The 16,843-nt window shown below is 34.3% G+C and overlaps 1 protein-coding gene across 1 annotated transcript in view; it reads right to left on the bottom strand.

Moving 5' to 3' along the window:
* LOC123252383 (transmembrane protease serine 11D-like) overlaps positions 1-16,843 on the bottom strand; it is a 41,313-nt gene that overhangs the window by 15,523 nt on the left and 8,947 nt on the right. Inside the window, exons 4-5 of the mRNA XM_044681720.1 lie at positions 3,255-3,322; positions 355-515 (exon numbers count right to left, since the gene is read on the bottom strand). Coding sequence (XP_044537655.1) covers positions 355-515; positions 3,255-3,322 — 229 coding nt within the window. The remainder of the gene's footprint in view (positions 1-354; positions 516-3,254; positions 3,323-16,843) is intronic.

The raw sequence follows: 16,843 nt of genomic DNA, 5'->3' as shown, positions 1-16,843 counted from the left end.
CTCTACTCAGTGCAACTAGGCAGCTTCTGGAACTTAGGGTCTTTGCAAGTTGGCTAGGTCATTGAGAAGTTAAATTATGTCCAGTGACCACAAAGAATGTATATATCAGAATCAGAATTTGAACCCAAAGCTTCCTAAATTCCTAAATCTGCTTCTCACCACTGAATTTAATAGATTTCAATTCAGTTTAATCAATATCCATTGAAAGTCTGTCGACTGGTACTTATTAGCAAGTAAAATATGCATTTTTAGAGATCTTAGTTTCACCAACTAGAATCCAAAAGACATACTATAAGTAAAAATTACAGTACAGTGAATACTATAAAAGACAAATGATAAAAACATGGTACTTACGTTTAACTTCTGTTGGCAAAAGACTGATTGTCAAAGATCCAGCATTATTCTGTATTTGCCTTAAAATTTGCTCGATTCTTCTCTTCATTGATGCTGCACTGGTAGCACCCTTGAACTGAAACTTCAGGAGCACATTTGCTATCACATCTTCATTATCTCTCCTATAAACCATTGGAGTTGTCAAGAAATAAGCCATTATTGTAATTTCTGACTGTTCTTTCTACTTGTTCTTATTTTCAAGAGGGTTAATAAGGACATAATAATCTAAACTATGTTACAACAATAATTTTCTTACCTCCCTGTTTTCTAGTCTTCCCATAATAATACTCCCCTCTACCTAGGACCACCAGGCAAATGTGATACACAGTAAGAAAGAGGTCTCTCTCCTTTGGGTATTCTTTTTTTCTTCTCTGGCTTCTTCCTAAAACCTATACTTTTGGCTGGCATCCATGATCTGTCTAGACCTTCTTTGATACTATATATCTAATACTTCATGTTCAATCACACTTTAACTTTATCTAATCCATTTCCCCCAGGTATTTGCCAATGGCTAGGTAATATTAATAATTAAATGTTTTAATAAATTAGTGGTAAATAGTGAAGGGATTCTTAACTTTTTTTTTAGTTAAGTACTCTTTTTGTAGTTTGATACATAATTCTGTGAACTCCTCAGAATGTTGGCTTATAACCAACATTCACAATTGAAAGAATGCTAAAATTTAATTAGAAGTTAGACAAAATAAATATGTAATTTTCCCTCCAGTCCAAGTTTCATAGATTTCTTGAAATTTGTCCACAGATTGGACATCTGTGGATCATAGGTTAAGAACCCCTGATTTAATGTGAACAGAGAAGGAAATATTGCTAGAATTTCAAGGACTAGTGGCTGAAATAGTGGGATAAAGAAAGGGTAAAAAGGGTACATTATTAGTGCTCCACCCTTCATAGACATGTAACTTCCTATTTCTTCTTTTAAAATTTGGTATTAATAACTTTTTTTTATATCAGCTCAATTTCCTAATATAGTTCTTCTCCCAGGTCAATCAATGATTCATCCCTTGTAACAAAGAAGAAAAAATGTCAACCAAATTAAACAACATATCAGCTGACCCTGACAGCACATATTAAACATAATTCTCCATCTTGGTAAGAAAGGGAAGGAGGCACATTTTCTCTTTTCTCCAGGGCCATACTTGATCATCATAACTGAACAGAGGTAAGTTTTGTTTTCTTAGTCTTTTCATTTTCTTTATTGTGGTCATTGAATATATTGTTTTCCCAATTCAACTTTTTCCCCAATGCATTAGTTGATAAAAGCTTTCCTGTGCTTTTCTGAATTCTTCAAATTTATTATTTCTTATAGAACAAGAAACTCCCTTTTTTGCCCACATACAATACTAAACATGACAGATCTTTTTCAAATGGACTCATAATAGTGTAGCAGAAAAAGTATAGTATTTAAAATCAGAGAACTTGGGTTAAAGAACTAACTTCCCACTTACTAAATGTGGGATGCTAGACCTCTCAGTTCCTCTATCTGTGAAGTGAGGATATTAAAATTTTAAATTATCTATTAAAAAACACAGAAGGTCTAGCTAACAACTCAGAAGGCTAATAGGAGAACTCAAGTGGATAGATGTAGTTACCACTTAGAGAACTCCCTAAATAACCAGCTGAGGTCTCAGGGTATTCTAGTCCCCCTCTTGTTAGTGAGAATAAAGCAGAATCACTTTCACTGAGCCAGTTGCACAGAATGCCTTGGAGACAATATCATATAAAATCGGTATCTCTATTTATTCAAAAAGAGGGTATTAAACTGAGGATCAGAACAAGGTGTCCCTGACTCTAAGGGATCTAGCTATCAAACCCACCACCAACTACATATCTCACAAGAGGGAGTCTTCTGGTCTTCAAGCTAACTTACCAGCTCCCTATTTCTACCTAGGTGTTCTCCCCACCAAAAGCTAGTTAAGCTGCCCATCTATGATCTTCAGTAGTTGGTTTGATTGAGTTCAAAAGCTGTCTCCAAAATCCATTATGATTGCTCTCAAAATGGCTAAGTCCAATCCCTGGTGTGTCTGAACCCAAAGGTAAAACCTCAAAGCTAAACTGACAGGATTTTAGACCAAACCTTCTGGAAAGGTGATAAAACCACAGCAGGTATAATCAGATTCTTTGCTAGATGTTCTCCAGTCAGAGAACCTCCCAAGATGATTTTAGGCTTTTTTTCTTCTCCACAGACAGGCTAAGGCAGCCAAGCTCCAACAAGTCAGCCTTTCCTCCTCCCTTCAGGACAGGAAGAGACCCTTGCTTCCACAGGAAGTCACTCATTCTAGCATTTGTCCCTTCCAAACTGTTCCTTCTCTTCCCATGCCTGCTAAAATCCTTTCTTTAGAGTTCCTAGCATGTGCTTTAAAGACAACCTTCCACTTCTCCTAAATCTTATCCTTATCTCTATCATTTTCCCATTACACTGTCTACATTATTAGATTGTTATGTCAGATTAAATGAAATTCAAGATTTAAACCTTGAAGATTGATATAAATGTAAGGTAATTTTAAATTAAATTAAATTAAATTTAACTTAACTAAAATTAATTAAATTTAAATTAAATTAAATTTCAAATTAAAATTTAAGCATAGATTGTAGGTCATGTCTTACTAGATGGTCTTGGATAATTATGGCTAAAGAGAAATTCATCACCCTCTGGTTAACCTGATGATTTAAACCTCTTTATCTCCATTGATACTCCACCTTATGGACACATGACTCATTGCTGAACCTTACTCAAGGCTCATCTAGCTTGGTAGGATCTGCTAGAGCTTGCATTCTACTAGGACCATGATAATACATACTTTTGACTGAGTGTACCCTCTCCCTTTGAAAGCAGTATTACTCACCTAAATCTTGCAACATAAGCTCTGATGAATTGGCTTCTTAAATTTGATGCTTTGAAGGTTTTATTCATCTATATGAACAAAAACAAAATTGTCAATAGAAAGAAAACATGTTCTTTTATGACTTTGACCCTTCCCTTCTCCCAATTTCTTCTTCTTTGTATGAAATGTATGATTGGATTTTCTGTTGTGCTCCACTGGCATGACTCAAAAGATGACTGTAAGTAGGATCTATAACTTCTTGTTATCTGGTTCTTCATTTGTGACATCTAGATAAATATGTTTTATAAATCATAATGAACAAAATATTAGTCTATTCTCCTCATTTTATACATGAGAGAACTAAGACCTAGAGGCATTCACTAGGATATTTGTACTATAGCAAATTATTCTATTTATTTAAACTTTTCCTTTCTCTCTCCACATTGGATATAAGTGAATTCAATTTAAGATGAATATCAAGGAGGAGTTGAAATGAGAAAAAAAGTCACAGAATTTCAGTCTGTGAGGTAGTTGGGGAAGAGCAGTTTGTGGACCCTTTGAGAGTTAAGGCATTGCTTGCCCTAGATGGGGATCCAATGCTGCCTTCCCAATCAGGGGAATGCCAGTTTTTTGAGGTCAGGGTATACTTTCATTATTGTCTTTTTATCACAGAGACTAATATAGTTCTTAGTGTATGGTAAGCACTTAATAAATATTTCTTGAATTGAATTACATTCTTTTTAAAAATAATATTTTATTTTTCCTAATTGCATGCAAAAAATTTTTTATATTGATTTTCCAAAGTTTTTAGTTCTCAAATCTCTCCCTTACTCCTTTACTTCCTCCTTTCAACTACACCCCCCAAAGATGGCAAGCAATTTGATCTAGGTTTATACCTGTATGATAATATAAAACATATTTCCACATTAGTTATGTTGTGGGAAAGGACTCGTATAACACAAACTATAAAGAAAATAAAATGAAAATAGTATATTTTGGTCGTCATTCTCAAAATTCAACAGTTCTCTCCCTGGAATTGGATAGTGCTTTTCCTCATAAGTCCTTTGGAACTGTCTTTAGATCTTTGTACTGAGATTAACTAAGTCATTCATAGTTGATCATCAAGCCATATTGCTGTTAATGTATACAATGTTTTCCTGGTTCCATTCACTTCACTCTGTATCAGTTCACATAAGTCTTTCCAAGTTTTTCTTAAATCATTTTGCTCATCATTTTTTAAATTAAATTTATTTTATCACAGTTTTCAACATTTTAAAAATAATTTTGGGTCACAAATTCTCTTAGTTCCCTTCTATCCTCACCCCACCCAAGTTGAGATGGCAAGCAATTTTGTGTAGATTTTACATGTGCAATTATGTAAAACATTTTTCCATCTTTTGGAATTGTTTTGGATCATTGTATTGCTAAGAATAGATATTTTATTCATTGCACCGTATTTCCGACACTGTATACAATATTCTTCTGTTTTTGCTTATTTTGATTTGCTTCAATTCAGGTAAGTCTTCCAGATTATTCTGAGTTCCTTCTGCTCATCATCTCTTACAGCACAATAGTATTTCATTATAATCATATACTATTTTATATGCATATGTATACAATTTCTGACCACTATATATATATATATATATATCCCAATTTAATACTGTTTTTATCAGCTCCACCCCGTCTTCTCTAATTCCCTTCCAATTCTACTTTCTTGTAGAGAAAAGTTAGATTTCCATATCCAATTGACTGTGTATGTTCTTCTATCATTGAGCTAATTCCAATGAGAGTAAAGTTCACATGCTTCCCTCTCCCACTTCCCCCATCATCTCCTCCACTATAAAAGCTCCTTTATGCTTTTTTATATGTAATTCTATTTTCTTTCCCTCATTCTCCCAATGTAACCCTTGTCCTCATACCTTAATTTAATTTAATTTTTTTCAGATATCATCCTATCATATTCAACACACACCTTTGCCCTCTATGCCTTCTTCTAACTGACATAATAATGATAAAGTTCTTACAGAGTTTAACCTTTTTGAATGTCTTTTGATTTCTTTTTTTGTTTACTTTTTTATGCCTCTCTTGTGTCTTGAATTTGAGAGTCAAATTTTCCACTCAGCTCTAGTCTTTTCTTTGGGAATATTTAAAAGTTCTCTATTTCATTGAATATCCAATTTTTCTCCTGAAAGATTATGCTCAATTTTGCTGGGTAAGTGGTTCTGAGTTGAAATCCTAGCTCCTTGACTTAGGAATTCTGGAATTTGGCTATAAAATTGCTGGGAGTCATCCTTTTGGGTGTCTTTCAGGAGGCAATTGGTAGATTCTTTCAATTTCTAATTTGCCTTCTGGTTGTAGAATATTATAGAAGTTTTCCTTAGTAATTTCTTGAAAGATGATGTCTAAGTTTTTTTGTTTGTTTTTGAACATGGCCCCAAGTCATCCAAGAATTCTTAGATTATCTCACCTGGATTTATTTTCCAGGTCAGCTGTTTTTCCAATATTTCACATTTTGTTCTATTTTTTCAATCTTTTGACTTTGTGTCTTTTGACACTGGTTTGTGCCAGTACTCCTTTTCACTCTGAGACCCCAACCCAGTACTATGGTCTGGATTTGCATATGGGGAATGAGACAAGAATCTTGCACCCAAAGCCAGCAAAGTCTCCTTTTGATCAATAGTTTGATGTCCCTTATTCTCTCTGTCTGAGAGTCCAGAAGCCTTTTCTGCTGATTTAGTCACTCCCATGGCTTGCTACAGTGGAGCCTACCTTGGCATTTTGCTTTGCATTTCATTTCCACCCTGGTACAACAGATCTTTCTTTCCAGCCTTCTAAGTTGTTTAGGACTGAAAAATTATTTCATTCTTTCTTTTTGTGAGTTATGCTACTCCAGAATTCATTTTGAGGTGTTTTATCATAGTTTTTTGGAGGGTAACTTGGTAGAGATCAGGAGGGTCTGTGTACTTTTTCTGCCCTCTTGACTTCATTGCTGAACTGTGCTCTTGAATCACCATCTACCTCCAGCAATATATTTTATGTCTTATGGATACTGGTTTAAGCTGTTCTGTCAAAAGTGAGAAGTCAGATGGTTTGATTATAGATGAAATCCTAATTTGGGATGATGAAAATAATAATTCCCTATTGGCCTGAACAGAGAAAATTTTGCCAACTAGAGAGGAAACTATTACTAGTCTTCACTTTTTTTATAGAGCATATTGTAACATGTAAATATTCAAAAGAATGATCATGATATTTTATAATAGCCAGTAGTAGGAGATTCACTATATGTACTTCTACATGATACCATAATGTTCTGCCAATTTAATAGAAATAAATTTGTTAAACTGGTTTATGTCATGTAGAAAAAACAGTGGTTGATTGATAGTACTACTTAACTTTATAATAGATTATTTTGGCATTACATCAACAAAGTCTAGGTTATATCAGCCCAGTCTCTTTAGTTGCTTAGTTCTGATATGCCTTTATCTTTTCAAGTAAGTTAAGAAGTTATATTATTAAAGGCAGAAAATATAGTAAATTTAAATTTAAAGTATATATTTTTAAATTAGCAGATGTCAGATGTTAAATAAACAATAGGAAAATGAGATTTCAGCACCTCTATGGAATTCTGTAGAACTTATAAACCGTAACAATTCCTAGATTATAGCCAAAGCGGTTGCTTTTAACTTAATCAATAACATGCCAGAAAATCAGTCCTAAAGAATAATTGAGATACTCAGACTGGTTGATGTTTTCTAGAAAGAAGTAAATGTCATTTTCAATTAAAGGAACATTTTTATTTAAAAAAATGCCTGATTTTGAAGGAAGTGAGGACAGATTCTTAAAAGTAAGAATAAGACAAGTTGGTTTGATTTGCATATTTTGAAAGGATATATACATATATATATAATTGCTTGCCTTATTTTAGTTTTTAGTTAATGTAAAATATGTATAAAATACCACTGTATTCTATTCCACTTATATATTTGCTTACCTTGCTATCCCTTCCATCTGTTATTTCTTTCTCTTCCTGTTCACAGTGAAACTTATGAGAAAAATCCATACCTATTGCCTCCCCTTTCTTAACTCATACACATTGCTGAACTCCTTTTAATTTTGAGGTTTTACTTTACTGTCCTAGACCTGTGCTGCCACACCCTGGGCAAATTGTCACAAAGTCTTCATGGCGACAATCATCAGTCTACTCAAACCATTTTCCTTGGAATTATCAGTGCTATCTTAATTGCAATGTTCAATGACTTGCTCAGATCTCATTCTCTTTGACCTCCCTTTTTTTGGCATTGATGACAAATTATACATTTAAGATATTTTTTCTTTCCTGGATTGTCAAGATAATGTGCTATCTGACAACTACTTTTCAGGCTTTCCCCCCCCCCCCCCCGAATCATCATTTGAATCTTACTTTCATTGCACAGATTTTTGGCTCTCTTCTTTTTTTTCCCTACCTGAATATCCTTTCTCTTCCTGTACTTAACTGCATCTCTTTCCTGAGCTCCAGTCCCACATCACTGTTATCTAGACATTTCTATCTACAATCTGATATGCAACTCAATCTCAACATATCTAAGGAACAACCTATTATTTTTCACATTAAACTTACCCCTCCTCCTAACTTCTTTTATTTTATTGAGGGCACCAACATCCTTTCAGTCATTTAGGTTCATAATATTGGAATAATCATTGCATCTTTATTATCTCTTATCCCCCCATGGAGCCAATTGGTAAGTCTTGCTGATTTTATCTCTCCTCTATTCCCCTCTGTGCATTCCTACAATCATAATCATAGTTAAGGTTTTAATCACCTCTATTCTGCACTATTAAAATTGCCTCTTAACTGGTCTTTCTGCAACCAGCCTCTTCCCTTTGCAATCCATTGCCTGCATAGTTATTAAATTTATAATCCTAAAATACAGATTTGATCATGTCACTATCCAGCTCAAGAATCTTTAATGTCTCCCCACTGTCTATAGAGTAAAACACAACTCTTCTTAAAGTCTTTCACGATGTTACCAGTTTATCTTTTCAGATTTATTTCATGTTATTGCCCTTCAAGAACTCTTTATTCCACCCAACTAACTGTATTGCTGATTCTATTTATGACAATTCATCTTCCACTTCCATGCATAAGTTGTCCTCCACACCTGATGCTCTCATTCTCTTCTTTTTCTAATTCTGAGCTCCTCTCAAGGCTTACCTCAAAAGTTATCTACTACATTAAACCTTTCTTGATCTTTGCTAGTTTTTAGGACTCTTCCCCTTCAAATGACTTTGTATTTACTTTCTATATACACTTTATATTGCTTGAATGTACCTCTCAACATGTATCTAGTATTACTTTAGTAGAATAGAAGAGGGAGGAATGAAGGATGAGAGACATTTCAGGTACAGGAAGCTTGGAGTATGATGGTATCACTAACAGGAAATTAAGAAGGAAGAAGGAAGAAGACAATAAGAAGGTATTGGGACATGATAAATTTGAGCTGCCAGAGTGACATCCTGGTAAAGATGTCCAGCAGGCATCTGAAAATAGAGAACAGGTAGAATGTGTTAAATCCTGCAAATGAGATAGTCATGGTATTATAAGAGGTTAAGACTGACAGATCACATTTGTTGCTTAGAGAGATCAGAAAATTTCTTACAAACGAAGCGATATTTGATTTGGACCCTGTAAAATGGGTAGGATTCCTAAAATTGATAAATAAGAGAGAAGAGCACTTCTATTGGAAGAAATAATGAGTATAGGTATATAGGTTAGAAAGTATAACTTGTTAAAAGAAGGCTAAATAGTCCCCTGTGGCTGAAACATAAAACCCCATCTTCAATATGCATGACTTTTAGCAACAATTTTTCTGTTTCTCTATTTTTTAAATGCAAATTGTGTAAATGAACTATTAAATTAGACAAAACTATGTGCTACAATGTTATATGTAGTATTTGACAATATTATTTTACTAGGTTTTTGTTTCCTAAAAGTATTGTATAAGGATTTTAATTCCTCAGTAGTTCAGGGTACTCTAACATCTTGTGGAATTTGATAAAATCAAAAGAGTAAATCTAAGGCTAGGGAAAATACAATTTAACTGTGAAATATAGAAAATGAAAGAATGTCTGCAAACTTAAAAGTGGAATACGTAAATCTAAGACAATATAAAAAAAACATACATCTTAGATGTAAATCTAAGAAGATATGATAAAATCTCTTTAAAACAATTGAAGGTACTTTGTGAGCTGAAAGTCCTACGTAAATGCCAAGTAATGCTAATACAAAGATAAGATATTCACTTCTTTTATTCTTAGTTGATTAACTGATGTTTGTACAAGTGGAAAAGAAAACTCCATTTTTATTAAATTAAACTACAATATTATACTGCCTTTTATGTTGAATTCACCTTTACCTTCAATAACAGCATCAGCTAACATTTACATAGCACTTTAAAGCTTGTAATGTGTTTTACTTACATTAACTCATTTGATCATTTACCCTTGACCCTTATTTTCAAAATGGCAAGTTTAACTACTTACCTCTTCAATTGAAAAAAAAAACAAAAACAAAACCTTTTTATTCCTAACCAAAAAGTCTAGCCTCTGTTAGCCTGATATTCAAAGCCCTCTATAATTTATCTCCACTATGCCTTTATGAACATCTCACATTACTACCATCCATATGTTATGTGCCAAACTTTATTTCTCACTGTGCCCTAAACATTTCTTGTATCTTTCCTTATCCTTACAATGACCTTCAAGTCCTACTCAACCTTCAAGAAATAGTTCAAGACTTTATTCATTATGAAAGTTTTTCTAATCTCCTTCATCAAAAATAATCTCTTCCTCCTATGATTGCTATTCCATTTTATTTGTACTTTTCTTACAAATTTATATTCCATTTAAAATAATAGCTACTTTTACTCTTTTCAGTCACCCCCTATAATAGACTGGTTTCTGTCTTAGCAAGGCTTATGTCTTTTCTTTTCATCTTGCTTGTAAAACCCTATTAAATCAATAATAACCCTCTTCTTTTGGTACAAAGCATCTTTGCATGTTGTTTAATTCTGGCCTACTCAACATGTTGGGGATATCTCATAAATAATAAATGAAAAAAATTGAAGAGCAAGACAAAGATTTTTTTAATCCTATAAATAAAACCGTTTCCAGTTTGTTTGTTGGAAAGTAGAATGGACATGTTGAGTTTGAGTTATCTCTGGAACTTTCAGTTTGAAATACAAGATCTCACTAAGAGTACAAAAGACAAAAATGTAGAGAATAATGATGGTTCCTGTTTTGCACATCTTTATAGATTAGATCTTTTAAAAAAAACAATCAGTCAATAAACATTCATTAAATGCTATGTGTAAGGTACTAAGCTAGGTAGTGGGGAATCAAAGACAAAAGAAAAATATCTTGTACTAAACCTTATTAGACTCACATGAATAAGTCAAGCAAAATTGTTTGTGCAGGGTTTTATGATTATTTCACTGCTCCAAATGCGATAAAGCCTCCTCATATCTTTTGTTTTCGATTTCTAGTTTCTATTTGCATTTTTGTTTATATTGTATACAATTTGAATAATACGAATAGCTTCAGGTCATTATAATTTCAACCAAACCCACTTTTACATGTCACCCTGAAACTCAGATATTTATAAATTATCCATTCTAAGACCAGTTTTCTCTTGGGAACAAAGAGAAGCAAAGTTTAGCTAGACATGATCCCTACTCTTATTGGACTGTTCCTTTTTTGTCTTTGCATTCTTAGCACATAGTACAATTATTCCTGGCACATATTGTAATATGTTTATAATGAAAGCTTGTTGATTGATTGATTGATACTAGAGGACATGACAAATATACATACATGATAAAAATTAAAATGTGATGCATCTGAGATATCATCAATGTACATGCACCTTTCAATGACAAACATCACGACCCACTGATGCATTTCATATTTTTTTCCATGTTCTTGTATAAATCCTCCAATGAAAGTCCTCCTGATGTCCTGGAGTCTTCTTCTAGATCAGAGATTCAATTCTTAATTTGGGATCAACATACTCCCAAGGAGACCTTGGATAAGTTTAAGAGGGGCTTTGAATTTCTTTTTTATAAGAATTTTGATAAATGTATTTAGATATTTTTTCTTTGTAATCCTATATAATTTAAAGCGTTTTGAGCAGGGGTGTGTAGGTTTCACCAAATTGTCAAAGGGATCCATTGTACAAAACAACTTCTGCTCTAAATTCTTGACAAAATATGGATTCAATCAGCCATGCTTACTATCCTCAACTTCATTATCAGCCTTCTTTCTTTTCTGGCCATGCATTTCTTTATTAATATCTTTTATTCTAATTGCCTTGTGTAGTTCCTTCTGGATAATATAATGTACTCTATTTATACTCACTATGTGTTTCTCTGCCCTTTGAATGACCAACAAATCAAATGCATTGGAGATTATAGTATCCTTTCTAGGGATACCTGATGGTGGTGATTACTAGATCTATTAGTTCCTGTCTCTCCCCAGAGTTTCTCTTATCAATAACCAAGCCTTTTAGATATTCCAAACTGATTTAGTTGAGATGTCTCAAAATCAACATATCCAAAACAAAACTTATTATCTTTCCTCCAGGGCTCACCCTTCTTACGAATTTCCTTATTCATGCCAAAGGTACCAGGACTTTTCTAGTCTTCCTGATTCATTACTATGGTGTTATCCTTGATTTCTCAACCAATTGCCAAATTTTGCTTTTCCTACCTCCACAACATTTCTTGTATCCAACTCTTTTTGTCTATTCACATCTTTAGAGCTAGAAGAGGCCTCAGATTTCATTGAATCCAACTTTTTCATTTCATAAATGAAGAAACTGAGTCCAAGAAAGGTTAAGTGACTTGCCCAAATCACACAACTCTTAAGTATCTGAGGCGAGATTTAAATACAACTCTCCCTAAATCCAAGTTAAGAACTCTGTAAATCACCTAGTGCCTTCTACCTCTATTCATATGGCTAACATCTTAGGCCATCAGCATTGCTGATTTCCAATATTGTTAATGACCTCCTATTTGGACTCCCTGCCCCAAATCTTCCTGCACTAATACATCCTCCATACTACTGTCAAAGTGATTTTATTTAAGTGTGAATCTGACTATGTCACTTTCCAACTCAGTCATTGCCTCCTTTCTCTAACCTTTTGAAGCCCTATACCCTGGCCCCAAACAATATTTCTAGTTTCACTGTATGCTATTCCTTCACTTAAGGTAACTTTTTGAGAGAAATTTGTGTTATTTTAAAACTTTGAGAGGCAGGCTCTTTATGTCTAGAGACTTCAGAATAAACCATTTTAAAGGAAAGATTGAGGATTCATAAGAGAGAGGAAATAATTGCTAGATCTGAGTACTAGAGGAAGAGAAAAGAGTGGCATTAAGTATAAGAGTAAGAGATAAGCCTTGCCAAGTATATGGGAAGAATAAAGAGATGGAAGGAGAGAAGAAGTAATGAGAGAAGCTTGGAGTAATGAGAAAGGGAATTATGATAATTCCTACTGAATGACCTCAAAGAAATAGGAAGCTAGGTAATTGGCACAATCATCTGGAAGTGTATGTTGAGAGAGAAGGGATGTGAGAATATAGCTGGGGTTCTGAGGAGAGAAGGAAAGGTTTGGAAAGATGGAGAATGATATAGACTGCAAATAAGTATAGAGTAGAAAGATGGTTCTAAGCGAAAGGATAGACCTATTTGAGGTTATGCAACATAAATTTTGTGGGATAGAAATACTCAATTTTGTTGCTTTTTTTCCCCTACTAGTGCTCAGTAACCCTGAATCTGGTGAGGAGGAATTCTAATTCCAATGATGGTGGCTACCCAGAACTGAAACAGAGCAGTTCTAGAATAGAGGAAATTATATAATTAAGAAATGAATTTTAGGATAGTTGCTAATAAATCATGAAATTGGGACATTATTAGATTAAGGCTAAATATAAAAGCAAATGAAATCATAGTGGGTGAAACCAACTGGAAGAATAGGGAGGGATAAAGGCCATAGGCCACAATGAAGCTAAAGAGAAAAGTTTAGGATTTGGATTTTATTGGTGGTAAAGTCTAAAATGTGATCATATTCATACCTTTCAAAGAGTGTGAAGAAGTTGGCTATTAAGGAAGGAAGTTAAAGAACTATGGTCAATGTGTTACACGGTTCTTAACATGTTACATGGTTTTTAACATGAATGTTAAAGTTCCTAAAGGCAAAGACAGTACATGACATAAAAAAGGAAGACCATGAGTCAGGTCCTGGTGACAAAATGGGAAAGTTATACCACTTGACATATAACCTTGACCTTAATTGAATAGAAGAATCTGGAACTTTGTTTTTTTAAGGGGAAAAAACCTGATCTTTCTCTACCTAGTATTAAAATAAAGATAGATGAAGGCAAACTTGCAAAAAACTTTGGGGGAAAAAGCATGCAAGAATCTTGTGGAAGAGTCAGTTTGCAAAGGTAGTCGACTGCACACCTGGAACAATTTGGGGTCACATTCCAGAATGAGAAGAAAGGATAAAGAGGAGGACAGAGTCCCAGGGGGGTCTTTTTGCCTTGGGAAACTGTGAGTGGGGGAAAAAAGGAACTTCTGGTGGGCATTTTGACCAGGGGTTTTGGCTGAGCTCTGGACCCAACTGAGAAGATCCAGGAATCCAGAGATTCTTTACCTGATCCCGACCCTCATCCTGATCTCATCTTAGTGCTGTGACCCAGTTTCTGGAGATTTCATCTGCATGACAGAAGTTGCCTGGAGAGAATCTGTCTGCCATACTCTGAGCCAAACCACTCTTGGCTTAAGCCTGTTGGCTTCTAACTAAAACCTTATAATCTGAACTTTATTCTCATTTTGTGGACCAACTAGTCAGATTTTAGTTAGCCAGAAGGGTTTAGGCAGATAGAGAGAGTAAATAGAGTAGCCAAATGGTGTTGGGACCAAGTAGGTCCTTGTAGACCAGTATCTGCATGGGAGGAGCTAGAACCTGATAGTTTTAGGGAACTCCTTTTACCTGGTCCTCTACCCATCCTGCTATTTATAAAGTAAACATCGTTTATTTGAATAACAGTCAGATTTTTGTTAAACTTACAGAGGACTGGCGTGGCTGACCCCTGGGCCTACAAACTAGGCCAGAACCACTGTTTGGGTCATCACTGATCCAAACCTAACTCCACACTAAGAGACCTCTACTTAGTAGGCAGAAAACTCCATTCTTTCACTAGTTACATTTGAACAATAAATGAGGTGCCATTTTAAATGAAAACTTGCAAAATCACTGTGTTCTCTTCCCCATGTTTTCTAATTTGCTTTGGGACATCATAAGACATGTTGCAGGAATAATGACAAGAGTTCAACAGTACATTCATAAATATTTATTAGTGTTATCCAGGACTCTTTTGGGAGTCTTTCTATAGTTCATTTGAATCCAAGTATGAATATTACCTGTCATTTCTCATTCTACATAGTAAGAGCTTGTCCTTGGTTTGACATGGCTATTTGCAAACACGGATACTGATATTATTAATTTATTTTGAAAGATCCCACTTTCTTCAAAAAGCCTTTTCTCTTAATCTTAGTGTTCTCCCTCTTAGCTCACTCCCAATTTATTCGGTATGTATCTTGTTTTTATATAGTTGTTTGCATGTTGTCTTCTCCACTAGATTGTGAGCTCCTTGAAGGCAGGGAATGTGTTTTGTCTTGCTTCATATCTTCAACACCTAAGACAGTATCTGGCACAATGTAGGCACTTAATGAATGCTTATTGATTGACTCAGAAAGAGGGAAATTCTATTAGTCTATTTTTGTGCTTTAAAAGTATTTTGTAAATGTTATTAGACATACTTGAACCATTGGCATAGTTCAGTTTTAAGAATGCTCAACAAAGCATATGAAATATTCTCCTGTAATCTAAAAGACTGACTAAATTCCTTCCAAATTCTGGGAGCACTTTATTTTCAATATGAATTCATTTTTTATTATTGTCCTTTCAGTGCATGGGCTGTTTGCATGGATTGTCTGTTTAAATCACCTTTTCAACTTGGACTTTTACACTTTGTAACCTGGAACCTAAAGGGCCAAACTTGTTAGATGAATCACTTGTCCATGTATTATTGTATGTTCTGACAGGAACTGATTTAGCTCTTTGGGATGGAGTCTATTTCTGGAATCTTGTAATGATAAATAGTTACATTCTGACTCTGCATAATATGTTTGAGTTTTCTTTTCAGCACACACCATTTTGATTTGCCTTCTATCAGTAACTTGACTATCCACTTAGCCATTGGGACACCTAAGCTTTATAATACTTCTTTGTTTGGATGATTGTAAAAGCTTCTTAGTATCTGGATTATTCTGTTCTTAGAACGACATTTATGGGCAGCTGGATTAAACACTGGCTTGACCGGGAGTCAAAAAGACCTGATATGAATCCTCTCTCAGATACTTATTCATTGTGTGACCCTAAGCAAGTCATTTGACTTCTCCCAACCTCAATTTTTTCACTGATAAATGGGTACAATAATTGTACCTACTTCATAGGGCACAGTGTCTGGCACTTAATAATAGTAGGCACTTAATAAGTCCTTATTGACATTGAAAAGATTGAATAAGATATGGTATGTAAAGTGCTTAACACATCTTCCCCTGCTATATAAATGCTAACTACCATTATTATTCTCTTAAAATAAACATTACCCCTTGCTATGTTAGGAAGGTCAACTTTGGGACATCCATTGATTGCGTTAAGAATTATAGCTCAAATTCAATATCTCATGAAATCAGAGCTATAACTAGCTATTCCCATTGCTAGTTAATTTCAGACTGAATAACTGAAAATTTAGAGACAAAGAAAAAGAACTCTAACCTTCAAGCAAGTTCCAAGTGGAGATTGTGGCACATGGAAGTCAAATTGCTCTTATTAATGAGAAACTTAATTTGGATAGAAAGTGATGAAATTGAGCACACAGGCATCCCTGATTTCCTGGGAGGTGGATATACTTTCAGTTTGGAAACTATCATTCATCTACTTACATATGTACACAAGTAGCAAAAATACAAATGAAAATATATGTACATGAGATATAAAGTGCCAGAAGATTTCCCAGGAGGGAAGGATAACTTTTATTTGAGAGAACCAAGAAAAGTATCGAAGAGAAGAAAGCATTTCCTCTACGTCTTGAAAAGTGGGTAAGGTTTAAATAGGTGGAGACAGTGGCTGAGGAATGCATTCTAGATGTAAAGAATGGTATGAGTGAAAACATGGATGCAGTAAAATGCATGCTATATTCAGAGAATGATGAATAATCCAATTTGACTGAACTGTACAGAGAATGAAGAGGAGAGAAGCCTGAAAAAAGAGCCATGGAAATATCAAGAATGGAATAGACAAATGTTTTCAAATATTATGGAGAAATAAAGAAACATAGCAAATGAGGAATGATCACTGTATCTAGTGATTGAAACGACATCTAACGTTTAGGATGGAAAATGGTGTCTTAAGGTTTGCAGATGCTTAACAAATATCTCATTTTATTTGGTCATGGGGACCTTGAAGAAAGAAAAGAGACAAG

Source organism: Gracilinanus agilis, chromosome 6 (assembly GCF_016433145.1).
Source record: "Gracilinanus agilis isolate LMUSP501 chromosome 6, AgileGrace, whole genome shotgun sequence".
In the NCBI taxonomy this organism is placed as follows: Eukaryota; Metazoa; Chordata; class Mammalia; order Didelphimorphia; family Didelphidae; genus Gracilinanus; species Gracilinanus agilis.
The sequence above is the reverse complement of the archived record's forward strand: the minus strand, read 5'-3'. Positions and strand labels throughout refer to the sequence as shown.